Source organism: Sminthopsis crassicaudata, chromosome 4 (assembly GCF_048593235.1).
Source record: "Sminthopsis crassicaudata isolate SCR6 chromosome 4, ASM4859323v1, whole genome shotgun sequence".
NCBI lineage: Eukaryota > Metazoa > Chordata > Mammalia > Dasyuromorphia > Dasyuridae > Sminthopsis > Sminthopsis crassicaudata.
In genome coordinates, this window is record NC_133620.1 from 289110187 (window position 1) to 289137508 (window position 27322).

At 42.0% G+C, this 27322-nt stretch overlaps 1 protein-coding gene across 2 annotated transcripts in view; it reads left to right on the top strand.

The window, feature by feature from the left end:
- Window positions 1–27322, top strand: part of GRM4 (glutamate metabotropic receptor 4) — a 281111-nt gene that overhangs the window by 191009 nt on the left and 62780 nt on the right. For both annotated transcript variants that reach the window (XM_074311244.1, XM_074311243.1), the window contains exons 3-5: window positions 4810–4945; window positions 13365–13519; window positions 17381–17521. In XM_074311244.1, the coding sequence (XP_074167345.1) occupies window positions 4810–4945; window positions 13365–13519; window positions 17381–17521 (432 nt within the window). The remainder of the gene's footprint in view (window positions 1–4809; window positions 4946–13364; window positions 13520–17380; window positions 17522–27322) is intronic.

Below are 27322 nucleotides of genomic sequence, written 5' to 3' on the forward strand. Positions count from 1 at the left end.
CATATGGAGATTTAGCAGGAGAGTGGAGTGCCTGCCCAGTCCCATTAGTTGAATGGCCAGGGATAACTTCTTGGGAACACCTAGCTTCCTATGTCTTTCTCTGGGGTTCTTTGCCTGGAAGGAGTTGAAAAAGCCTGACCTAAGACTTCTTATATCCTACCCTCCTTTCCAGGCACCTGTTTTTCTCAGGAATCACTCCTTCGTTTTTTAAGGAATACCTGCAGGTATCTCAAACCATTTTTAAAGAGTCTACTTTACAGTGGTCCTCAAACTGTTGGAGGGCCGGATTATAGTAAAAACAAAAGCTCACCCTCTGTCTCCGCCCCTCAGCCCATTTGCCATAACCCGGTGAGCTGCATAAACGTCCTCGGTGGGCCGCATCTGGCCCACGGGCCATAGTTTGAGAACCCCTGGCTCTACTATGTTCAGGGCACAGTGCTGGAAACTAGGGGTGCAAAGATATTTAGATGGCTCTTATTCTCATGGAGCTTACAAACCCCCTCTTAAGCAGCTGGACAAGGATATAGGGGAACAAGGAGTGGAGGATCAGTTCAGATGTTATGATCCATCATGAAAGGGGCTGACAATGCCCTCCTCCCTGTGCTCCAGAGACCCCTTCCCCCCAGGTTTGCTTGTTCACAGTCTTCTTTCTCCAGTCCACTTAACATCATTCCCATCTTAGCCCTCATACATCCTCCTTCTTATGCAGGGAGAAGCACATCTTCTCTGCTCTAGATAAATTGGTTTAAACTGGAACAAAAGACTCATGAGTTAATGAGCTAGAAATGTTCTCAGAAGCTGTCTGGTTTTACTCTATCTTTTTTTTTTTTTTCCTGAGGCAACTGGGGCTAAGTGACTTGCCCAGGGTCACACAGCTAAGGTAGGAAGCATTAAGTGTCTAAGATCATATTTGAACTCAGGTCCTCCTGACTTCAGGGCTGCCTCTCTATCCACTGTACCACTCTATCATTTTAAAAGTAAAGAAGTTAGTTGATTTCTCCAAAGTCACATAGGAAGTCAGAGGTAAGTTTTGAACCCAGTTCTCCCTCTAGAGCCGGTGCTCTTTCCATTGGACCAGAAGGCAAATAGAAGTTTAGAAAGGAATGGAGAGTAAGAATGGGGAGAGAGACACTCCCCCCCTTCCCATCTTTGGGAATATGGAGAATCACAGAATCAAAATATCCAGAACCAAGGACATACCACAGAGAAACAAGCAGAAATAGAAGACAGAATCAGGCTCAACTCTGCTTTGTACAGATATGATGGCCTGTCTTGGAATGTTATAAATTTTTTGAAGATTAGAATCATAGCTTATATATTTCTGATACCCTATATAGAATATGGCACAAACCTAGGCATTTTAAGACTTTTCCAATAAGGGAGGACCTATTAGCTCATTTAACACAGGAGTTCTTTGACACCAAGGATCCAGGGATAGATTTCAGGACATCCAGGATGGGAAAAATAGTATATCTTTATTTTCACGAGACTCAAACTGAAATGCAGATTTCCTTTAATTATTTAAAAATGATATTCTAAGATGGGGTCTATAGGCTTCACTGGATTGACAAACATATCCATGATACAAAAATGGCTAATGACCTGTGGCCAAATTCTACAAATTCTGCATGCATTCATACATATATACATACATATAGATACTTATATATATATATACATACATATAGATACATATATATATATATATATATATATATATATATATAAACCTTTCTCAGCCTCAGTCTTCTTAGCTGTAAAATGGGGATAATAATGGCACTTAACCTCAAACCATTGTCATCTATATGAAGAATTTGATAAATACTTACTATGTGCAAAGCACCAAGCTAAGCACAGGGGAATACAAATATAAAACTAATTCTCTGTTCTCAAGAAGTTCACATTCTTTTTTTTTTCTTTTAATAATATTTTATTTTTCCAGTTACATAGAAAGATAATTTTTAAAATAAGATTTTGAATTCCAAATTTTCCCCTCTCTCCTTCCCAAGATGGTAAGTACTCTGATATAGAATATATATATGTGCAATCATGTTAAATATATTTCCACATTAATCATGTTGTGAAAGAAGAAACAGAACAAAAGGAAAAACCATGAAAGAAAAAAAGGTGAAAATTGTATTCTTCTATCTGCATCCGTAGACTCTATAGTTCTTTAGGAACTCATGAGGAAGAGGAGAAGGAAAGGAGAAATGTTTCTATATTTAACTGATGCTATTTGCTGATCATGTGACTTTGGGCAAATTCACACATACTCACAGGGCTTCAGTTTTCTTATCTGTAATACAAAGGGATTAGATTAGGTGATGGTTCAATGTCTCTTCCAATTCTAATCATTAGCTTCTGAATCTACTGACAAAGAACTTTGTCCTCCTTGGACTACTTCAAATTTAACTATTTTGTATCTGTATGTATTTGTAAACTTTATGTGTCATATATTACTTTTTTCTTTTGGAAATAACATTTTATCTTTTCTAATTACATATAAAGAACATTTTCAACATTCATTTCTTAAATAAAATTTTGAGTTCTGATATTTTTCTCCCTCCCTCCCCACCTCCTCAAGTCAGCAAGCAATCTGATAGGTTATACATGTACAATCATGTAAACATATTTTCACAGGAGTCATATTGTAAAAGAAGAAACAGAACAAAAGATGAAAACTACAAAAAACCCCAAACAAAGTAAAAATATACTTTGATTTGCATTCAGAGTCGTAGCTCTTTGGATTAACATTTGGAGGTGGATTAACATTTTCTATCATGAGTCTTTTGGAAATGTCTTGGATCATTGTATTGCTGAGAAAAGAGCTAACTCAATCATAATTGATCATTGTACAATATTGCTGTTACTGTGTAGCATATATTTCTTACAGTTCTCGTCTTTCCGCACTGATATGAATGCTCATTAAAAGTAGGGATTATCTCTTTTCTTTTCAGTGCCTTGAGAAGCTCCTGGCACATAGTGGGAGCTTAATTAATACTTGCTGGTTGATTTATTGATTGATTCTAGGCTAGAAAGAGATGGGCTAGCAAGAGTCAGAGATAATAGATAGACTGCTTGAATTAGACTCTGGTGACCAGGAAATATTAAAAGGGCAGAGAACCACTTTTGTGGATGAGCCTTGTCTATTTACAGGAAGGCAAAGGAAGAAATTTGCATAAGCTGGATCTGCAGAGGGAGTTGTTATCTGTACCTGTGCAGGGAATACTTATATTGCTTGAGGAATTACCTATCCCACTGAAATCAAAGATCTATGGAAATGTTATTAGGATTAACCAGATTTTCTTTTTTTTTTTTTTTTTTCATTTATTCTCACTAATCCATTTATCTGCTTATCTATCCATCCATTCACTTATTTATTTTTGATATTAATTTTTTACAAAACAGATTCTTTCTTAAGTAATGACAATGGTTAATATTTCTATAGCGATAGTGAGTTTTAGATTTTGTCAGAGAACCTGGATTCTTGTGCTATGCATTTATTACTTTCTATGTTCTACTGTGTAAAGAAAGGCAAAATACAGTTCCTACTCTCAAGGATTATATAGTCTATTAGTCTATTAGGGAAACCTACAAACAATATATATATATATATATATATATATATATATATATATATATATATATATATATATATATATATGTATGTATATGATGATTTGGACCTAAGCAACAGAGGGAAAGCACAGTTACTTAGTGCCTGGGTGGGCTTGAATAAGTCACTTATCCTCTACTTTTTTTTGCCTTAATTTTTTCATTTTTTATTTTTTTCAGTTGTATGTGAAGACATTTTTTTTAATATAAATTTTTTCTGAGTACCAAATTCTCTCCCTCCATCCCCTTATCCATCCTTGAGAAGTTTATAGATTATACACATGAAGTCATGCAAAACGTATTTCCATATTAGCTGGGTTCAAAAGAAAAACAGAACAAAAAAGGAACAACAAAGTGAAAAATAGTATGCTTCAATCTGTATTTTTTAAATGAAAGAATGCATTTCATTTGCACATATTTAACCTGTATCAGATCACTTGCTGTCTGGGGGAAGGAGGGAGACAAGAGAGGAAGGTAGAAAAACATGTAACACAAAGTCTTACAAAAATGAATGCTGAGAACTATCTTTACATGTATTTGGAAAAATAAAATACTACTGAATTTTTTTAAAAATTCTGATAAAAAAGAATACATTTAATTATACATGATTACTCTCTTTAAACAGCATTTTAAGCATATATATGGAGCAGTGGAATAATACTTAATAATTACTTTTGTATCCCCAAACAATAATGAATGTATACTGTGAATAAAAATGGATTATACACATAGATCAAGAGTATCCTTGATGAAAACATGAGAAGTCAACAGTATGCTTCAATCTACATTCAAACCCCAACAGTTCTTTCTCTGGAGGTGGATAGCATTTTTCATCCCAAGTCCTTCGATGTGGTCTTAAATCACTGTATTGCTGAAAGTAGTAAAGTCATTCACATTTGGTCGTTATACACTGTTGCTGTTACTGTATGTACTGTTCTCAGGTTCTGCTTGCTTAGCTTTGCATCAGTTCGTGTAAATGTTTCCAGCTAATTTCTACTCATTTCTTATCTCTTAAATTTCCTTCTCCATAATTATGGGATATTGGATTTAGTATCTTAAGTTCCTTCCAACTATAGACAAAATATGAAATGTTGCCTCAACCTTGAAGTTTTTTGTATTTACCTTTTCCATTCTTCCTATACATTTTCCTGGTTTTGGTTCCTGTGTTGATGTCTCCTACCCCTCTGCCTCCAGGAGGAGTATGTATAGCCCAGTCAGTGAAGATTCCCAGGGAGCCAAAGCCTGGGGAATTTGACAAAATCATTCGTCGCCTGCTGGAGACCTCCAATGCCAGGGCAGTCATCATCTTTGCCAATGAAGATGACATCAGGTAAGAAAGGATCTGGGACCAAGATGTGAATGGCTCATGGTGCAATGCCTGACTGGGGAGTGCTGTGGGAGTGCGGCAATCTGTGACACCTCTGGTATCAGAGGGTTCCAGTTCTGACTCTGAGACTATGTGACATTGGGCTAGCTATCTAACCTTAGATTTCTTATCAATAAAATGAGGAAAGGGGGTCTATGATCTAGTCCCCAGGGTCCAAGGATGAAATCTGATGACGGTATGAAGGAAAAATCTCAGAGATGGAGTTAGGAGATGAGAGTCCTAGCCCTGCCTCTTCCATGAACTCACCTTTAGTTATCTTGGACAAGTAATTTTCTCTTTATGGGTCTCAGTTTCCTTTTCTGTAAAATCAGAAGACTACACTAGGTGGGCCCCAACAGCGCTTTCTGTTACTAAATTCTAGTAGTCTGCGATTCCTTTAAGTGTTATAATAAGTAAGCGTGTTGGACTTGGAGTGACAAAGAACTAAGTGTGAATCCAGCCTCAGGTCCTTATTAGCTTGGACAAATCACTTAACCTTTCTCAGTCTTCTTAGCTGTAAAATGTGGATAATAATGGCACTTAACCTCAAAACATTGTCATAAAGATTGAGATTATATAGAATATATATGTGTGTGTACATATATCTGTATATGTACATACATAGGTATGGATATATACATATATAAACATACATATGCATATATATGCTTTTTTCAAAACTTTAAAACATTGTATAAAAGTTCGATATAAATCAGTTTCTAGGAGATAGAGTACTAGTTATGAGTTTAAATCGTGCCTCAGTTACTAGCTGAGTGACTGGAAGGATTTCCTAACCTCTCTGTGCTCAGTTTCCTCATCTGTAAAATGAGGGCTTGCTTTTGATCACCTTTGCGTGGAATGAGGTCCATTCCTATTCTAAATCCCATGATTTCCTTTCTTTAGGAATGAGGACCAGGGGCAGCTAGGTGGCACAGTGGATAGAGCACCAGCTCTGTAAATCAGGAGGACCTAAATTAAAATCCTGTCTCAGACACTTAATTCTTCCTACCTGTGTGATCCTGGGCAAGTCACTTAATCCCAATTGCCTCAGGGGAAAAATAAAGGAGTGGGACCCAGAAGATGGGCTATTTTTCCTTTATGAGGAAAATAAAGTGTGTCCACCAGGAGGCAGTGATGGGACAGGTGTTTGCTCTTTTCTTCCTTTTCCCATTTTCCAATCTCCTCCTGACACAAACTACTCCCTGTCCTCATCTTATTCAAGGATTGGATGCTTGTGAGATTGGGCATAGTGCTTGCAGGTTTCTTTCCTACTATTGGAGAAGAGAGAAGTAGAGACAGATTGTGGGAGGGGCAGAACTTGGATAGGCAGGCAGATGGGAAAAAAAGAAGATAGGGACAAGAATGAGCAGAAAGTGAGGAGGAGAGAGGAGAGAAGGGTGGAAATACAGAGAAAAAGAAATGGGAAGGAAGAGAGACAGAGACAAAGGAACAGCAGAGTAACAGACAGTAAGACAGAGGTACACACAGAAACACTTCTTTCTAGGGTTGGGGAGAACCATAGGATAGGGATGAGGCAATAGAAAGTTGGGGAAAGGGGCAAAGAAGGAAAGATGGGGATGGAAAAAAGAGAGCAGAAAGAAAAGCAAAGAATTGAATCTAGAGAGGAAGAGACAGAGAGATGGAGAAATAGAGGAAGAGACATAAGAAGGGACAGAGAGGAAGACACTGACTGGGGAGACTCTCAGCATACCCCACACCCTCTCCCTTACCAACAGATTTAAGAAGGTTCTAGCAGCTGTATTCTAATGTTTATTGTAATGCCCTAGAAGCTGAGTAAGATAGAGATTAGAGTATTCTATACAAAATTTATTAAATGGGACCAAATGGATCCATGGTTGGTCCCAGGGCTGAATAAGACTATCCTCTCCAAGAATCCAGCAGTGAATGTCAGATACAAGATTCTTTTATGGGGTAACAAGAACAATGACCTAATGGGGGAGGTACCTGGATGGGGATGGCCTAATGGGGGGAGGAACCTAGGATGACATAATGGAGGGAGGTACTGGAGAGGCTCCTGATATTCTAATGATGTCTGAAATGGATAAAGACCTTTATCCTAACATTAAGAGGGAATGGTTATAACCTGAGGCAGAGTAACTGAATAGGACAATTAGGGAAACTGAGTCAGGACATTAAAAGAGAACTGTGGCACAATATTTATTAAGCTGTCAAATTCCATTATCACTCAGCCCGTATGTTGTAATGCCGGAGAAACTGAGCAAGATGGAGATTAGAGAGTATTTAATAATTTGTTAAATGGAGAGATATACTAGGATCAAATGGATCCTTGGTCTGGTCCCAGGGCTGAATGAGATTATTGTCTCCAAGAATCCAGCAAACGAAGTGAGTTCTCAATGGCCTATATACATATGGCTCCCAGCTACCAGGGAGTAGACGGAGGCAGGGGCAGAGTCAGGAACGGGACTCTGACAGGGTGGGGTGAGCCTCCGGAGGGGGGTGACATAATCAGGGGTGGGCACCCCAGCCATGGGGAGAGGCAGCTTGATTAGACGGTATCTGACATTCCTGTAGCTTGGGATGGGGAGAGGCATTCTGATATTCTAAAACATAAGATCTTTTACCCTTATCAAGTATTCTATTAAAGAGGGAGGGGAAATTTTGCAGAACGGACAAGCAGGGAAACTGAGGCAAGACTGAGTCAGGATAATTAGGGAAACTGAGTCAGGACAATAAAAGAAAACTGTGGTATAACAATGTGAATGAGTTGTAATGCTGATTCTGAGCAAGGAGAGGAAGAAGAGGTACGAATCTTTTACCTCATTCCTCAATAGCTCATTTGGATCTGAATAGTTTAGTAAATCAGTAGCTGAAATTGTGTGTCATATATATGTGTGTGTGTGTGTGTGTGTGTGTGTGTATACTTATTTATACACATATATGCATCCATCTATCTATCTATATTTATACACACACACACACATACTCACTCATAGTAGGTGGTACAGTGAATATAATAGGAACTGGCCTGGAGTCAGGAAGATTCAAATTCAGCCTCAGAATTTTACAAGTGTATGATCCTGGGCAAGTCATTCAACATATTTGCCTCATTTTCCTCATCTGTCAAATGAGCTGGTGAAGTATTTTTGCCAAGAAAACCCCAAATAGAATGAAAACTGATTGAAATGATTGAACATATACACTGCCTTTGGTATCCCCATATCCCCCATTCTCTCCTTTTCCTTTTAATGGGGACTGTGATGTAGTGCAAAGAGCACTAGATTTGGAGCCTGGACCTGAGTTCAAATCCTGGCTCTGCTATTTACAACCAGTATGATTTTAGGCATGTCATTTTTTCCCCTCTGATCCTCAGTTGCCTTCTTTGTAAAAAGAGGATTGAAAAAGTATATGATTTCTAAAATCCTTTCTACCTCTAAATCCTATGATCCTTCCCTCCTTTGTTCTTCTCTCTCCCTCTTGTCACCCATTTCTCCTCTTTTGTCCCCTTCTTCTGCCTCCCCTTTACTCCCCGCATGCTCTTCCTTCAGGGACAAAGGGGCAGACATGTCTTGTGTTGGTGGGAGGGAGCAGGGTAAGCAGATAGAAGAAGGAGCTGAGACAGACCCAAAAAAGGGATGGCAGATGAGTCAGGGAAGCGGCAGGCTAGATAGAGACATGAATGCTAGATCATCCCAGCCATAGCTTCCCAGGAGTTTACAGGGGGATTAGGAGCAGAGACCCAGCCTGCATTGGAGACAGATGTTTAGAACTCAGCAAGTGTGGTCTGTAAGGTTGCCAGGAAAATGTCAGTTGCTTATGACAAGTTGGGAGAAAAGGAAACAGATTCAGCAACTTTGGGAAGGCCCAAGGCAGACAGGCTGGATGACATCAAGATACCCAGAGGCACATAAACAAGGAAAGGAGAGGGAGAATCCAGCTGGGAAAGACCTTGACACCAACTTTTTTGCTTTAGGCTGATCAGGAAAAATATGTATCAATTCCTATCTGTTCATCTTCCTACTTGGACAATTTTTACAAAATTAACCCTTAAGGAACTCCTAGTTTGACTGGGTGTCGAAGATGGGGCTTAGTCCTTGCCTTTGGGGAGAGTTCAGTCGGATGGGGTCTGGGTGGCAAGAATGAGAAGAGTTCTTATTTTTAGGAAGCTTTGGTTCAGATGGAGAAGGTCATGCCCAGGGCCCAAAAGGAATCCTCCTCTGCTGGGGTGAACATAGTCCCTACTTAGAAAGACCGTGGTTATTCCCAACCTGCCATTTCCAAGAACTCTGGGACATAGGTTTGTCACTTTCTCTTTTGCTTTGGATGTCAACTGCCAGATATTCCTTTAACTGCTTTTTAAATCAACTATTGTATTGGCAGGGTCTTCATTACTCCCTAATTGTCCACCGTCTTTAACCAATTTTACTCATTAAGAATTGATTTAACAAAGCAGTTGGGCTACTGCGCCTTTTCTGGGCCCTTTCACACATGATATTATCTTTTTGTTTCCCTCAGAATCCTTCTTAACTCAATGTGACCTCCATCCCTCTCTACTTGCTCTTAATTATGTGTCTTCTCAGGGTATTTTTATTTATTGATTGATAAGGTCATTCCCTTAGAGTAGCAATTCATTTCCTTCTCTTAATTTGAACCTCCTACTCAAAAATTGTCTCATCTTGGAAATTTTCTGCGATTAACCTAATTTTGATTACTCTTTAACTCTGCTCCCTCTGGATGCTAAGACTCTCAAGCCATACTAGATTTAAGTGCCTCAGCCGATGTCTTCCTTTTTTCCTACAAATTTTTGCTTTTTTCTCCCACTTTGGGAGCTGGGCCTGTATCTCTACTAACAAACTGAAGTTTCCCTGAGGGCAGGGATAGTACCTTTTTTTTTTTTTTTAAAATCAACCTGGCAATCTCTTGTATTTTACATATTTTACATGGATTAGATATCTAAATCTGAAAGGGATTTTAGAGTCAATCTGTCAATTAGCACTTATTAAGCACCTATGGTGTGCCTGGTACTGTGCTAAGTTCTGGAGATAAAAAGGCAAAAGGCAATTCCTTCTTCCCAGCAGTCCAAGGGAGAGACAACTTGTAAAATACTACGTTCCAAAAAGCTATATAAAATGGGGGTTAGTTTCTCAATAGCATTTCATTTTTCTAATTCCATGTGAAGATAGTTTTCAACATTCATTTTTGTAAGATTTTGAGTTCCAATTTTTTTCTTCCTCATTTCCGTGCCTCTCCCTCAAGACAGCAAGCAATCTGATATAGGTCATATAGATACAATCACAAATCAGGGATAGTTTCAAAGGGAAGACACTCAGATTAAAAAGAACTTGCAAAGGCTTTTTATCGAAAATAGGAATTTAGCTGAGGCTTGAAGGATACCAAGCAAAGAAAATGAGGAGCAGGACAATTCTAGGTAAGGAAGACTACGGGAACTGCTAAAAGTTGGGAGATAGGAATGTCATGTCATCCTTCCATTTATTTTAAAGATGTGGAAACAGAATCACTTGGGATGTTAAGGGATCTGCCTAAAGATACACAGGTAGTGGGTGTCAGAGTAAGATTTGAAGCCAGATCCTCTGACATCACATTCAGCAATTTTTTTGGGAGGACAAGAACTGTTTTCCCCATCACAGCGAGAGCTCCCTGAAGGCAGGAATTGTTTCCTCCCAGCAATCAGCCTGGGGGCTTTTTGAGATCGGGAGGATGTCCTTTGTTTATCCCCATCACCAGCAAAGGACATAGAAGGCACAGCGGTGTGTGGACTATTTGTTGAGAAGCAGCGAATAAACTGGGTAGTTTGTAGTCCAGGAATCTTTGTGCTTTGTCTCAACTATAGTCGTTAATCTTAGACACATTACTTAAACTGCCTGAGGCTCACTAATCCAGCAGGCATAGTGACTTCTAGTCTCTCCAGCCCCACAAGGCTGTTGGGAGGTTCAAACCAGACAAGAGATATGAAAGATTTTTGTAAAAGAGGCCCGAAGGGATGAGTTCTCAAAACATCAGTTCATCTCGGCTAGTCCTCACATTTTTCAAAAGAGGATGTCTGCATATGTGACTTATGCAAGGTCACACAGCCCTAGTGCAGATATTATGTGAATCCACCCTATGATGGAGGAAAGAATGGAGGCATTGGAGTTATTTATTCTGGGGAGGAGAAAAATGGGGAGAGGGAGAGGTTGGACCTTGAATAGAGAGGTGTTTAATCTGTCCTCAGATACGAGAAGCAGGAAACTGGGCATCAGACTTAAATTACTTTTGGAAATCCACGTGCATTCTCAGAGGCAGATGAAGTAAAAATAAATGTGGGTGACTTTGTGGGGATGATGTGGGTCCGGAGTCTGGGGACAATGGCCGGATGCAGGGAGGGTAATAATAGGAGTGTGGGTTTGGGTTCTGAGAATACTATCCATCCCTACTATTAGAGATGACCTGGGAACCACCTGGCAGGTGAGAAGATTGTGGGAGGAAAGCAATAGGAGAAGGAAGGAGTGAATAAAGTAGATAGATGTTCAAATAGCTCTGGCTGAGGTTTCTGGGAGGAGGAGATGGCCACAAAAGGTTGAGGAGGGAGTGGGGAGAGAAGAATTTCTGGAAAATCAGCCCTTACCAGAAACTCTCTTTTAGAAGAGAAGTCATTCCCTATTGGGTACAAAAGAGGATCCAAATTTATCAATCTATAAACAACCCACCTTATATAGCAACACTCCTCTAACCCCTTTCTACTCACTCCCTTAGATGTAGCTTTTTGGAAACTAATTTTCCCTTTCAAGACTTCCCTTCTTATGCACTTGACGTGACCTGATATCACTTGGATACACAGATTGGGAGTGAGGCGTGTGTGTGTGTGTGTGTGTGTGTGTGTGTGTGTGTGTGTGTGTGTGTAAAAGAACACAACTCATCTGCTTGAGGTAGACTTTGTGAAGTGAGTTCTGTGACATTTTTCTATCCACATCCACTGTGTGACCTTACACAAGTCAGCCTTTCTGTGCCTCCTCTCCATTTGTCAGGAGGAGAGACTCTTCTTTCCAGGGTATTATCTGGGGTACAATTAGAGGGGCCCCTTTGTTCTTTTCATTCATTCAGTACCTACTAAATAATCAGAATGCTGGTTGCTAAGGTTTCTTCCAGCTCTCAATCTATGATCTTCCCAGTTTCTAGGTGGGAGAGATTCAGATGTCTAAGATAGGCAAACCTTGCCCTGCAGAATTTAATAGCTTTTACTTCACATTTGTAAAGTGCTTTACAATTTTCGAAGTGCTTTTTATCACAGCAACCCTGCAAAGTTAATAATAATGGCTGACATCTATATATAGCTTTAAGATAACCATGATCTTATTTGATCCTCACAGCAGTTTTTGAGTTGGACGCTACAAATATTATTATACCTATTTTACAGATCAGGAAACTTGAGACCAGAGTGGTGAAATCATTTGACTAAATTCATGCAGCTGGAAACGGGCACAGCTAGGATTTGAACCAATGTATCCCTTGATTCCAATGCTAGCTTATTAAGGAATCGACCTTAATTAAAAATAAAAATAAAATCTATAGAGATAAAACTTGCTCCCATGGAAGGACTCCTGGCACAAAGGCAGCCTCTGCAGTGAGCATGATAGATCATCAGAGGTCTTGGGGCTCGGGGAATCCTCATGGAAGTCAGAGAAGGCTTCAGAAAAGAGATTATGTAGCAGGGGGAGGTGAGAGCTGAGAGGGCATACCAGCACATGAGCAGAGGCTCCAGGACAAGGGAGACGTGCATTGGGTGGCTGGGGGAAGTTGTTTCTTCGAATGGGGTTCTTATCTCAGTCCAGTACTGAGGAGAGCACAGGTGGGAACATAGTTTGGCGTGAGGACATAGAGGTGCAGTATTAGGGTTTGGGGATGCATGATCAGAGTAAGCATTTACACAGTATGGGGGCTATAGATATGTTAGGGATTCGGGGGAATGGCACAGATCTGAGACCTGAAGGGGTAGGATTGTTGCTAAGGAGCCGGCAGGTAGATGTGCCACCGGGGCTCATGTATTACCCCTCTGTAGAGAGGGGCCTGGTGCTAGAGACTGGGCATGTGGGTGAACGGGGGACAGACCTGTAACTGGGGGGTGTAGCTGTGAGTCAGGGACCTGCGGATGTAGGCTTGGTCCTAGAACTCTGGAGGGGAGAAGGGTTTAGGTGAGGAATTGAGGGATGTGACAGGTATGGGAGTCGGACTTGGAAATGTAGGACTTGTGGGCTGAGTGGTGAGAGGGAGAATAGAGACCTGGGACTCAGAGACTTAGCTCTGGGTAAGATGAGGTAAAGGACCTGCAGGGGGCCTGGTGATGGAGGGCAGAGATAGGTGAGGTGAGGAGAGGGAGGGCAGCTCATCTGTTGTTTGTACTCCACAGGCGAGTGTTGGAGGCAGCCAGGAAGGCCAATCAGACAGGCCACTTCATCTGGATGGGCTCAGACAGCTGGGGCTCCAAGATCTCCCCAGTGCTGCACTTGGAAGAGGTGGCTGAAGGCGCTGTCACCATCCTCCCCAAGAGAATGTCTGTGAGAGGTAGGCAGGGGACTGGTGGCCGGCTTTTCCCTCCCCTCCTTGGGCGACCTGGCCTTGAGCTTCCCGGGTCCCCATGGAGTTCCTTTTGGCAGGGAGGTAGGTATAGGTCTTTGTAGATGCCTCAAGAGCAGCTTTCTTCTCTTTCTTTACTGGAAAGAATAGGAACCAGGAGACCTGAGTTTTAAATGTGGTTCTGCTCTAGTTCTCTCTGTGACCTTGGGTAAGTCACGCTAGACCTCAGTTTCCAACTTTGTAAAATAAGGAAGCTGTAACAGATGATCTCCGAGCTCAAGTTTTAGAATCAACCAAGCATTGAATAACGTGCTAGGAATTATGTTGGATCCTGGAGATTCAAGGATAAAAAAGATCTGGGTGGGGGGAGTGTCTTACATTCTCTCAGAGAAGATCACATATACACTTGTAAAGTGGAAAATTGAAAAAGAAATAGAATATCTATCTATCTATACACACACACACACATATATATGATAAATGCAAATTAAATCCTACATTGTGCCAGGGGGAAGCAGTCCCTACCCATCTCCCTTGTTGCACTCCTCTGCTACCCCTTTTCAAGGCTCTTTGATGGAGCCAGATTCTCTCTCCTGGCCTGAGGAGAGGGGAAGAGGAGGTCATGAGTTCTTGCCATCCCTGTATCCCAAATGAGAATCTGGCAAGCACTTTGCAGGTGATGGGTCAGTGAGAGTCACCCTGGGGTGGAACAAATTGATCTGGCGGAATTGGTTTGGAGAGCAAAGCATGGTAATAGCCTTAATTAGGTAGCATGCTATGCTCATAGGGGGAGGGCAGGTTCTTCTTGCGTCTATCCTCCCCTCCCCACTTTCTTCCTCCGCTCTCACCAACTCCCCTCCCCCAACCTTCACCTTGCTTGATGCTTTGATGCGGTTCCTCAGGCTCCAATATTTCTCTGACCTTTCTCTAGTGCTAATAGCAAAATCCCTTCACACTCCTGTAACACTTTCCACTTTTCCAAGTGCCCCAGTACTTGTTATCTTACTTGGTCTTGGATTTGCTGAATTTTAGAGCCAAAGGGGACTATCAGAGTCATTAAATTCAATTTTTTCATTTTACAGGTTAGGAACCTTAGGCCCAGAAAGGAAATGTGGCCCACATCAGGAACTGGGTTAGTGGGAAAAGAAGAGGAAGATCTTGCCTCTCCTGCCATCCTAGAGCTCTTTTGTCCCTGTTTCTGTACTCAGTCATCCAGATGATGGCACATTTAGCCATCCATTCAGGGTACAATGCTATTTCACTAGAGGGCATTAGTACAAACCAGTAATTGTGTGATCACAGATTTAGAGCCATAAGGGAATTTAGAGGCCACTGATTCTATCCCCCTTATATTATAGTTAAGGAAACTGAGCCTAAGGGAGATTGTAGGATCATGGGGAGATTTTTAGGTCTAGGAGTGATCTTAGGGATTGTTAAGTCTGAACACCCTCATTTTATGGGTGAGAAACCTGAGGTCCCTAGAAATGAAATGGCTTTGAATTCAGATCCTCCAACACTAAGTCTAGTCACAGTTGGAAGGGTCCTGTGGAGTCAGCCAACTTCCCACCCCGTGGAGAATAATTCCCTTTACGGCATCTTTGGCAGGTGAGCATCTTGCTTCTCTTTGTAGACTTCTGGTGGTGGGGTGTTCCTTCATCCCTGCTGTTCTCATTGTTCTGTCTCCCTATAGACAACCTCTGTTTCCACTAGGAAATATTTCCAAATACCTGTGTTTATGTAGGGCATTCATAAGAGAAGAGGCAGGTTAGCCTGATGTGCTGGAGAAGCAGAGTAGTGAAAGGGGAAGAGAAAGGTATTGTATGTGAAGTCAAACAACCTGTGTACAAATCTTGACTTTCATACTAATTCTCCAGAGATGGCTGGATATGAAGGCTTTTAAGGTTTCTTCCTACCCTAAGCCTATATCCTATAGAGAACTGGCCATAGAAAGTCCTAGGTTCAAGACCTGCTTATTACATCGATTGACTCTGTGTCCCTGGGCAAATCACTCAAAAGGGCAGAGCAATTGCTAACCTATGCTCCTCCTGGAAGTTCCTTATATCAATGAAATCACAGATCTAGGCAACAACAACAACAACAACAAATCCACAAAATGACTATTTATGGCAAAAAGGGGAAAAAATCACAATATACTTAGGATAGATTTGGAGCTAGAAGGCACCTTGCAGTTGCTTAATTTGACTCAGATGGGGAAGTAGAAACCCAGAAAAGGATAATAATTTATCCAATGTCACCCATCTAATTGGGGAAATGTGGTAGTTAGTCAAAATCTTAATCCTTTTATCGGACCTCCTTCTTCAATCTTCTTCAATCCAGAACAAAAGAGAGAGACAACCTGATGCTATGGCAGGATCCCCAAATTGGGAGGCAGAAGAAATGATTGTTTGCTTCTTTATAGTTAGAGGGAGGGAGGAAGGAAAAGAAGGAAAGAAGGAAGGAAGGAAGAAAAGAGGGAAGAAAGGAAGAAGAGAAGAAGGGTGGGGGGAAAGGAAGAATGGAAGAAAGAGAAGGGAGGAAGAAAGAAAGGAATGACGGAAGGAGGAAAGGAAGGGCAAAAGAGAGAGAGAAGGAGGAAAGGAGGAAGGGAAAAGGGAAGAGAGAACAGAAGGAAAGAAAGAAGGAAAAAGGAAAGAAGAAGGGAAGGAAGAAAAAGGGAGAAGGGAAGAGAAGAGCAAACAGAAGGAGGAATAGAAAAAAGAAGGACTTAAGGAAGAACAGAAGGAAGAAAAGAGACAAGCATTTATTAAACACTTGCTATATGCCAGGAATTCTTTACAATATGATCTCATCCGATTTTCTGACTAGTAGATGTTATGATTAGCCTAATTTTACAGTTGAAGAAATTGAGGAAGAAAGAAGTTAAGTGGCTCACCCAGGGTCATCTCTCTACTAAGTGAGGCCGGATTTGAATTTAGATCTTCCTGACTTTAGGACCAGTGCTTTCTTTATCCACTGAGCCACCTAGCCACGTCAAAATTAGAGCTGTCCAAAAATGAAGTGAGCTGCCTAGAAAAGTGGCAAGTTTCTTTTTACTAGAAGTATTCATACAGATGATAGATGACTACTGGACAGGATGCTATGGTAGGGATTTATACTTTGGGAAAATTGAATCAGTGGTTCCCATTTAGTGGTTCATAAATCCCTGAGGGAGTTGCAATTACTCTGAAAGTTCTTATAGTGCTATCTTTATTCTTTAATAATAGTTATTTAAATAATTGTAAAGATTATTATGAGGAATGTATTGAATTACCTTGGGAGTTCCCAATATGTTGTTTTGTTATTGGTGATAGGAGTTGAAGGAACACAAAACATTGGGAATCCCTGGCCCAGATAATCTCTGAAGTCCATTCCTTATCTGATGTTCTGTTATTGTATTAATTTAGCATGTTATTTAGAGTAAACCACCTTTTGGGGCCTTATCTTAAAATAAGGGCAGGGACTAGATCATCTTTGAGTTTTCCTTAGCTGCATACAATAATTTAGTTATTATTTTGAATTTAAATAGATTTAAAAATCAGTTCCAATGGTACCTCATGACACAAAAAGAGGATTCTATATGAAAACATGAATTTCTATTTCACACTGCTTGCTTTTTAAACTTTAAAAAAAATTTTTACAGATGCAATTTACCCAAGGTCATATGATTAGTAGCAGAGTCTGGATCTGAACTCATAAATTTGGAATACCTTGCTCTTCTACTATGCTATAATTCCTTCCATACCAGCTTAGCTGCTATGAGGTGGGAGGAGAAAGAAAAGACCACTGAAAAAGATCAGCCTCTAACTGTCTCTTTCTTTTCCCTCTCACCCCCCTCAATGGGGGGATCAGGTTTCGACCGTTACTTCTCCAGCCGGACCCTGGACAACAATCGACGAAATATATGGTTTGCTGAGTTCTGGGAGGATAACTTCCACTGTAAACTGAGCCGGCATGCTCTGAAGAAGGGTAGTCACATCAAAAAATGCACTAGTGAGAGCTGGGGGCTGGGGCTGGTTTGGGGTTGGGCAATCGTAGGACGGAGAAGGGACTATCAGGGGACCCGGAGGCAGAAAGCTGGAAGCTGGGAGGCAAGGGGAATATGGAAACTTTGAGAAATGAGTAGCAATAGAAATTATAGCATAACATCCTCATATTACACATTGAAAGTGAGTATGGGGAACTACCAGGCAGAGATGGGGTAGAAGGAAAGGAAAGTCTTCATCTCCCAGTGATTTGACAGTAGTGGGCACTCAAGAAACATGTTCTGAATGAATGCAATCCTAAGGTGGTATAGCAGGACAGGGAGAGTAGGGAGGAAGGGGCTACTGCACTGGTTGATGGTATGGGCAATAGCTGAGGAAATTTATCCTCTTCTGTGAGAGAGGTAGACGAGATGGTGTGAGAATTGTAAGCAATGAGTTGACTAGAAATCATAGTAATATGGTAATAGTAATATGAGCCTCCTGTAAAGGAGGCTCAGTTAAAGGAACTAGGAATGTTTGACTTGGAAAAGAAGATTCAAGAGAGACACGATAGCTATATTCAAGTGTTGTGAAAGCTGTCCTGGGGAAGAGATTAGACTTGCTCACTTGGTCCTTGAGGACAGAGCTAGGAATAGATAGAGGTTACAGAGTAGATTTAGGTTTAATGTAGGGTAATATTTTCTAACAATTAGAGATGTTTCGAGATGGAACAGATTGCCTTGGGAAGTAGTGGGGCTCCTGTTCTCTGGAAAGATAGGCAAAGGCTGGCCTGTCAGGGGTTTTGTCAAGAGGATTTTCTCTTCATGTTTAAATTGGACCAGACAGTCTCTGGGGTTCCATAAAATTCTGAAATTCTATATGCATTGGGCCCACTCTATCCTGATCTATCTGATCTCTGAGCTCATTTCACTTCATCTAACTTTATTAGATTTCTTATATTTGTGGCTGCTGGTCAGTTCTGGGTCAGGCCATATTGATATTAGAACGCTTTAGGGTAGTGAGTCAGAATGAGAAGACAGGGTGGGACTGGGAGAGGGGACAATGGCGGCGTGAGGATTTTGAGGCTAATGTCCAGGGATTCTGGGACAGGGGCCAAAGGACGGTGTATGGGGGACTGGAGCATGTTGCTGGAATTTTATAAATTCATAACTGGTTGAACAATATTACTCAGAGAATAGTTGATAGATGTGTCATCCTGGAGGGTGATCTCTAGCAGAGTGCCCCTGGGATCTGTCCATGGTGCTTCTCTGTTCAACATTTTTATCAATTACTCGGGTGAAGGCAGAAATGACATGCTCATCATATTTTTGGAAGCCACAAAACTGAGAGAGGTAGCTAACATGTTAGGTGGCAGAATCGGGAATCCACAAGGATCTTGACAGGCTAGAAATGATGGGTTGAATGAAGTTTAACAAGGAAATGTTAAGTTTGACATAACTATATAAGTACAGCTCAGAGGGGAGAGAGGACAAGACAGCAGTTTCCGGGGTAAAAAACCCAAAAAACCAAAACCAGAGACTTTTGGATGGCAGGAAACTTTTATATCAGTCAACAGGATAATAAGAGAACCAAAAAAGCTCTTAAGGATTTAAGGTGAGTTCACAGAATCTAGCTAATGGAAGTGATAGTCCTGTCCCAGCCAGAAGATTTCGGGAATATAGGATTCCATTCTGGGCACCCCATTTTATGAAGGAGCTTGTCACCAAGTTGCTAAGAATTGTGGTAGTGGTGGGGAAGCACTTCAAGTCACAATGTATGAGGGTCAGTTCAAGATAATGATGATATTTTGCTTGGAAAAAAGAGAGGATGCCCCAGAGAAGAAATGAGAAAACCTACTGTTCTCTATGTATATTTGGGAGACTATGGGTGCGGAACATTGCATATATTGTTATACTTGGTTGACCTATTGATTAATTTGTTGATTTTTTTCTCCCCCATTGGCGCCCCTCCTCCATTCCTTGCTATAAGAGATGACTCTAGGGGTAGGGGAAGGAGAGACATATTTGGAATTGAAGGTGTTATAAAAACAGAAAGTTTCAATAAATTTTTAAAAAGACATAAAGAGGATAGAATAGCTATCTCAAAGTACGTGAGAGTCTATTACATGGAAAAATTGACTTACTCAGCTTGGTCCCAGAGGGAAGAATTGGGAGTAGTGAGTGGAAGAGGAAGAGAGATTAGTCAGGCTGAGTAGAGGGAAGTACTTTCTAACTATTAGAGTTGTTTAAAAATGGAATAGTGAAGTAATGAGTTCTCCATCACTGAGGTCTTCCTGGGACTTCTTGTAAGCTCTCTCGGAGAGAGGATTCCTCTGCTGGGGAGAGGTTTGTGTACAGACTGGCCTCGGAGGCCCTTTCTCACTAAGAAAGTCTCACTGTGATTTGATGGTGGAATTTCTGACTTAGATAACTGGATGGGAAGAACAATTTGAGGTAGGGGAGTTTAATATCACTCAGCTCCTACTACATAGCTATCATGACTCCACCCAAGCCTATTCCAGACTTCCTATAGAGTGTCTCCTGGGAGATTGTGGGTTTGGAGTTGGGAGGGATGGGACTGGTGCTTCACTCGGGTTCTGGGCTTCTCGGGATCTGCATATGTGAGTTTTTCCTCTCTGTATGTCTTTTTTTACGCCACCTTAAACTTTTTAACTTTCACCCATTTCCTCTGCTCTTCTGTGTATGTATGGATAGTTTTAGTAGGGAGGAGTCTATAAGGTGCATCTGGGCATCAAACAATGAAGAGCCCATTTGCTCTGGAAATGCCACTATAGTTTTACCAGCACCAGGAGGCCGCCCTAAATTTGGTGTCAGAGGGCCCAAGTTCCAATATTGGCTCTGCCACTTATTATTTGAGTGACTTTGGGGCAAGTTTTTTAATGTGTGTGTGGGACTCAGTTTTTTCTTTTGCACAACAAGGGGATTGGACTTGCTTGACCTCTAAGCACTCATTGATCTTCATGGAACAGATACCATTAAGCTCATTCCAGTTCAGTGCATTCTCTTCTCTAGTTGCGCCCTTTGGGGAATATGGCAGGGGAGATGGAAAAGTGATGTCAATTTTGGGGGAGGGGAGGACTACGTGAGGGGAGAGGACCAAGGAAGCTCAGGTGCCTATTGGTCATATCTATAGGAAGCTTCCAGTGTGACAACTCCACCCTCTAGTGGCCAGGCACCATACAAAATCCTGGCCCTCTGTGTCAGCCCTAACTTCATTTTATTTTTTTGTTCATGTCTATGAGACAGTTAGATGTCACAGTGTCTAGAATGCTGTGGGAGCAGACAAACTTGAGCGGAAATCCTGCCTCTGACATTTAATAGGTATTTCCTAATGCCTTTGGAAAATCTCTGTTCTTCTCTCCAAATGTGTTTTCTCCCCTCTGCAAAGAGAATAACAAAAGCTATAGTTGGGTGTTGAGGAAAGCAGCTCTTTGAGATTCATAGGATCATAGGCATAGAGACAGAAAGGATTGTAGAGGTTTTTGAGATCATCTTTTTAGAAAAGAAGAAATAGCCTGAGAAAAGTTAAATTACTTGCCCAATAAGTGCTCAAGGGGGATTTGAACCCAGGATTACTGGATTCTAACATTATATGCACCCATTTCTACATCATGCTTCCTCTCAAGGGGGTTGGATCATGACACTTTCTCCTGCCCTCCTGCAGTTGAGACCGTTTCCCCAATGCCTGGGGCTATCCCTAAAGGCTTGGCTGAAATATAGAGCCTGGTAAGCCTGTTTGGGCAATGGTAGAGGATGCTATCTCCCCTAGCCGCTCCCCACGTGAGAGTGCTAGACTTCACTGCCTACTCCACATCTGGCAGTGACCTGAGCTCATTCTCTGCTCCCCCATCCTGACTCGATAATCCCAGTCCTATACCCATCAGGGATCTCCGCCAGACCTGGAGAGTTGCTGTCCTATTTTTATTCCCATTCTCACTTATCCACATCTTTATTTCTTTTGTCAGCTCTCCCCACTTTCCTCCCTGTTCCATCTCTCTTTTTTATAATGAGAACTGACATTTATGTAGCACTTTAAGGCATATTAAGTTCTTTGCATACATTTTCTCAATTGAGTCTCAAAACTCAGTAAAGTAAGTAGGAGGGGTACAATTACCTCTGTCTTTTAGATAAGGAAACTGAGGCCTGCAGAAATGAAGGGTCACACGCCTGTGGGTGGCGGCGCCGGGGATTTTATTTGGATCTTCTGATTCCCAGTCCATAGTTCTCCTTTGAAACTGGCATTCAAGGTCATCTCTTCCAGGAAGCTATCCTGGATCAATTCCATCTGACTCATTTTTTAGATCACTCAGTTCCACTTCAGCACTTATAGATTGTATTCAATTCAATTCAATTGATTTTGATGGGGTTCTAGTGGCAGTAAGAGTTGTGGAAATCCCCTTTTGAATGGAGGCACAGGGAATTCACAACCCGAAGATTTTTAGGTGGCAAAAACGGAAGTTTATTGTGGATGAGAAGTCAGCTTTGCTAGAAAAACTGACTTCTTGAGTGGCAAAGTCCTATTAGGGAAATGGAGGCTGGCACTGAGAAGAGAATGCCTTCTCAGCAGAAAGCTATACCCTGGAGGCAGAGCATGCTACTTTTGACCTTCTGCAAAGAAATGAGTAAACAGAAACCTATTATATGAGCAGACCTTGGTGGAGCCGGGACACTTTGAGCTCATCAGACCAGGATCTCCCAAATGAAATGGCTTTGAAGGCCTTTCCAGCCTGAATTTGAATGGAGATCGGCTATCAGTGGAGGCGATTTGCCTTAGAAATGGCCCACCCTGGAGGATGTGCTCTCATAGACTCTCTGGAGTCTGGAGGGGGCCAGGAATCAAAGGGGACAGAATTTCAGAGTGGAATTCATACTCCCACCAATTTCAAATCTTTATATTGACTTAGAGTTGGAAGGGACTTTAGACGTCGCCTTCAGTTTACAGGTGGGGAAATTGAGTCCCAGAGAGGCTTAAATCACTTAGTAAATGCTTGAAGAAAGATTTGAACCTGGTTACTCCAAATGACCGTTCATAGGATCATTGACTTGAAGCGTGAAGGGACCTTGTACTGTTGTTGAGTCATTTTTCAGGCATGTGAACCTCAAAGGTGACGCCATTTGGGGCTTTCTTGGCGAAGACACTGGAGTAGTTGGCCATTTCCTTCTCCTGCTCATTTCGCAGATGAGGAAATGGAGCAAACAGGGTCACACAGCTAATGTCTGAGTCAGATTTTAATTCAGCTCTTCCTGACTCCAAGTTCAGCATTCTTTCCATTGTACCATGCTGCCTTTTCAAGTCAACAAATATTGAGCACCTTTTGCATGTAAGGCTCTGTGTGAGGCACGGAGGAAGGATATAAATACAACTCTGTCCTTGCCTCTGAGGAGTTTGTTGTCTGACCGAGAGCTCAGACATAGATAGGGGCTGTGCGTCTGCCATCAGACCGAGGGCAGGGACTGCCTGTCTCCTACCCAACGAGGAGCTCCCTGAGAGCAGGGACTATTTATAGTCTCTTTCTCTTTCATCTCTCATAGCTCGGAGCACAAGTGTGGGCAAGCAATAAAAGGCCTCGTTCCCTGAATGAGATGGGAAACTCACTGGGTATAAAGGAAGTCCATGGGATGTTTGGGTTGGGGATTGGAGGGAAGTTTGCCTCTCTTTCTATTTCCCTAGCTATTTTCATAGTTCCTTGCAACCAAGAGTTGCTTAATAAATATTTGCTGAAACGACTTGCGTTGACCCTCTTGTATTTCCTATGGCTGTTTGAGGGGTGGTTGGGCACTGCAGGGAGGATGCTGCTTCTCTCCTTCCTTGGATTTCAGCCTCGGGCTTGCTTTCCTCCATCCTCTCTGCCAGCCAGTGTGTGCATGGGTAAGAGCAGTAAACAAGGGAAATGGGGCATCTGTCTTGTTGACAGCCCTGCCAGTGAGGTGATGGTTGGAGGCTTGAAGAGGTGACATGTTTACAGAGAGATAGGAGAGATTTACTGCCTGTCTGCTCCCTGGGGGGTTGGGGATGGGGCCCAGTGCTCTGAACACAGGTGGTGGGGGGACTGAGACACATGGTCACCGTGAGCTTGGGCAGGAAGGAGGGGCTCCACTCCCAATTAACCGTGCACATGCCAAGCCAGAATTTGTTGCCACTCTGATATTTAGGGGGCTGGCGTGTCAAATACCACATTCTCCTTGCCTTGTCATGCTTCCGAACTAAGCTCTAGGCCAGGGGTATCAAGCTCAAATAGAAATGGAAGCCCTTAAACTGTGCCTAAGGATCCATTCTGTGCAACATACTGACTTAGAAACCATTTTCTTTGTTTATTGTATTTTTGTTTATTTTGTTAATTATTTCCCAGTCATGTTTTAATATGATTTGAGTCTCATTAGAGAAGGTGTGAGACTCACACCTCTACAATCCAAGCTTGGGCTTTTCCAGAGTGAGGGGTTTAGGTCTCTGTTTCCCCTATCAGCGATGAGATCATTACTTAATTAATTCAACAAATATTTGTGGAGTGCTTGCTGTATTCCTAGACTGTGCTGGGCATTGTGGGGGCCACAAAGAAGAATCATGCACCTAAAGAGCTCATAATCTGGAGAAGAGATAATGATAGGAAGTCAGGAATATAAAAAGCTGATTGTGATGTTTTGCATCATGCAAAGTGCTATGACAATAATAAAAATGATACTAGCAATAGCTAGTGGACCTTTTAGGTTTGCAAAGTGCTGATCTTCACTGCAACTGATAAGACAGAATTTATTCTAAGAGAGTTCATCAATTGACTGTGATGTTGTGGGCAGAACACTGGATCTAAAATTAGAAGAACTTGGCTCCAATTTTCAAACTTGAGAATACTTACTAGCTTTTCTGCTATAAGCAAGTTACTTCTCTCTGGGCTTTATTTTTCAACTCTAAATCTTGCTCCTATGAGATCGTAAATAAGACTTAGATAATCTGGACAGTAAGACTTCCATTCTGCCTGCTTGCCAGGGTTATTTTCAATCCAGAGGGCACAGTAGCAGGATGGGGGATACTTTTACTTTCTCTTTAATCTTAGAAGAGTCCCAGATTTCACATAGACTTCTTTCATAGCAGCTCCTGCAATATTGTGGGGGAGGGATTTATTCTTCATAGGAGATCTGTTTATTTAAAAAAATAGGATTGTGTGGCTTTTTGAAACTTTTTTCTTGGGGCTCAAATGCACAGGAAAGAAAGCCTCGCTGGGAAAGAAAAGCGCATGCTTCTTGGAGGGGGGAGACCTGATTTCTGGTCCCAGGCATAGTCATTAGAAGGTTATTATCTTGGGTGAGTCACTTGGTCTCTCTTGGTCTCAGTTTCTCCCTCTGTAAAGAGAGGGGTTGGGAGAAAATGTGCCTTCAGAGCCCATCTGTGCTCAGCTTTCAAACACTGTGTATGCCCTCACTCAGATACCCAGCCAGCTCTCTATTCTTTGTACCAGTCTGATGGATGGGTGTAGCCATGCGGCTAATCCAAACACAATGGATGATCCCCAAATCCCTGAGACTAGAGGCTTGGGAAATGCATTTAGGATATGCTGTGGCACATTTCCATTCCTCCTTGGGAGGAAGGTTCATATCATAGAGAGTTTGCATTCACTGAGCAAGTCCTGACTGATAGCAGGGATGAGGAAAGGAATGAAGGCACTGAAGCCGGTTTAGGGAACTGAAGAAAGAAAGCCCACCAGGGATGAGCATTTGTATAAAGAATTCCCAACATGGAAAACTCCCAGACAGATAGTTGGGGATGGCTGCACTCCACAGCGAGGGAGTTGCTGGAGGCATTTTCCAGCCCTGATTCTCTCCTTGTCCAAGGAGCCAGGCCTGGGGATGAATGGGTCTTAGATTTCAGGATCTCCTGTGGTCCAAGAAGGTGCAGGACTGTGAGTGATTAGAGGCTCCCCTGATGCATCTTTCTCAGACAAGTCATTTTACTTCTCTGGCTCTTCAGCTGTCCCATCTAAGTCAAGGATAATATTATCTGACCCACTTTCTGTGCTGAGAACTGAGCTCCCTAAAGCAAGGGCCAGGAGCCTTCTTAAATACTGGTTCGAGAATACTAATATAGTGGGAAATATAGGGACAAACACTTGTAAACGAGGGAGGAGGGCAATTAGGGCAGGGTATGTGTGTGTGTGCAGATGATAGAAACTGCTCACACTTTATGGTACCCTATGATTTACAGAGTACTACAGAGAGGCAGTGTGGTGTGGTGGGTAGGGCACTCAGCTTAGCTCGGTAATTCATGGGTCCCCTGGGGTTGCAGTTTCTCCATCTGGAAAATGAACAAAATTGTGAGGATCTGGGCCTTGATATGCTCATCTCCAAAATTAGGGGGTTGGGCTTGATGGTCTCTAAGGTTTCTTTCGGTCTTCAGCTTCTCCGCTGCCTCACATTACAGGCTAGTTTACAGGTAAGAAAACAAACTCAGAGGAGTTAAGTGATAGCATCCAGGATAGCATAGCTAGTAAGTGTTAGAGCCAAGACTTGAATCCGGTTCTCTGGATTCTGATTCCAAGGTAATTGTTCTCTGAGATGTTTTGATCAGGGTTGTGTGGCTACAAGGAACAAGCCAGGGGGGGAAAGGTGGGCAGCAGAAGGGGAGGAGGAACAGCTGGGAGGCAGATGGGAGAAAGGAGGGCCTGTGGGTCTTGGAAGGGGAAAGAGACTTGTTCCAGGGAGGTTCTGGGAAAGGAGTATTAGGAACTTGTCAGGGCCAGAGAGAGACTATGAGCCAGAAAGTAGGGTGCTTCAGAACAGAAGAAACCAAGGGGCCAGAGAGAAATGAGACAGGCAGACAGACAGAGAGGCAGAGACAAAGAGACCAAAAGAGAGAGACGAGAGATACAGAGAGAGACAGAGACATACATGTAGGGACAAGGAGAGACACAGCTGGTACAAGGCACCGAGATGAGACATGGAGTCTCATATTTGCTATTTTTGAATAGTTTAGTTGTGTCTCTCTTGCTGTGACTCCATTTGAAGTTCTGTTGGCAAAAATACTGGAGTGATTTGTCATTTCCTTCTCCCACTCACTTTACAGATGAGGAAAATGAGGCAAATCGGATGAAAGGAATTGTCCAGGGTTACACAGCTAGTAGATGTCTGATGTCATATTTGAACTCAGATCCTCCTGACTACAGACTTGGGGTTCTATCTATTGTACTACCCGACTCCCCCTGCCTCATGTTCAAGAAATGCAAGTGAGCCAGTGCAGAGAGACAGAAAGATCCAGAGTCACAGGGAGTGAATATTCACTCTTTCCAGGTATCATAGCATCACAAATCATTTGAGTTGTTCTTCAGCTTCAATTCCAAAAATACAGCACCTGCTGTACACAAATTGTCCTCTGATGTCACACACTAGTGCCTCATGGTGGTAGAGAGTTCTAGTTCTGGTGTAGAGATAGTTCTAGGAGGTTTATGCCTGTAGAGGTCAAATTCTGACTGGGCCTGCCCACTATGAAGGCTTTGATTTGAAGCCCGTGCCCACGCCAGCCAGCTTAGCTGGGGCTGTTGGAGAGTTCTGGCCGCCAGGTAATCATATTTTTAAATTACAATGGACTCTGAAATCAATCTCCTTAGCAAGGAAGATGTTACAATCTGCCGTCGGAGTGGGTTCACTCTACCCTGATTCATTTATTCATCCATTAATTCATGCACTCACTCATTCATTCATTCAAAAAACATTTTTGGATTGTCTACATCATGAAAAGCACCTAGTACCAAGAAAGATATCTAAATTTTTTTTATTTATAATTTTTTTCACAGTACATATGCATGAGTATTTTTTTTATAACA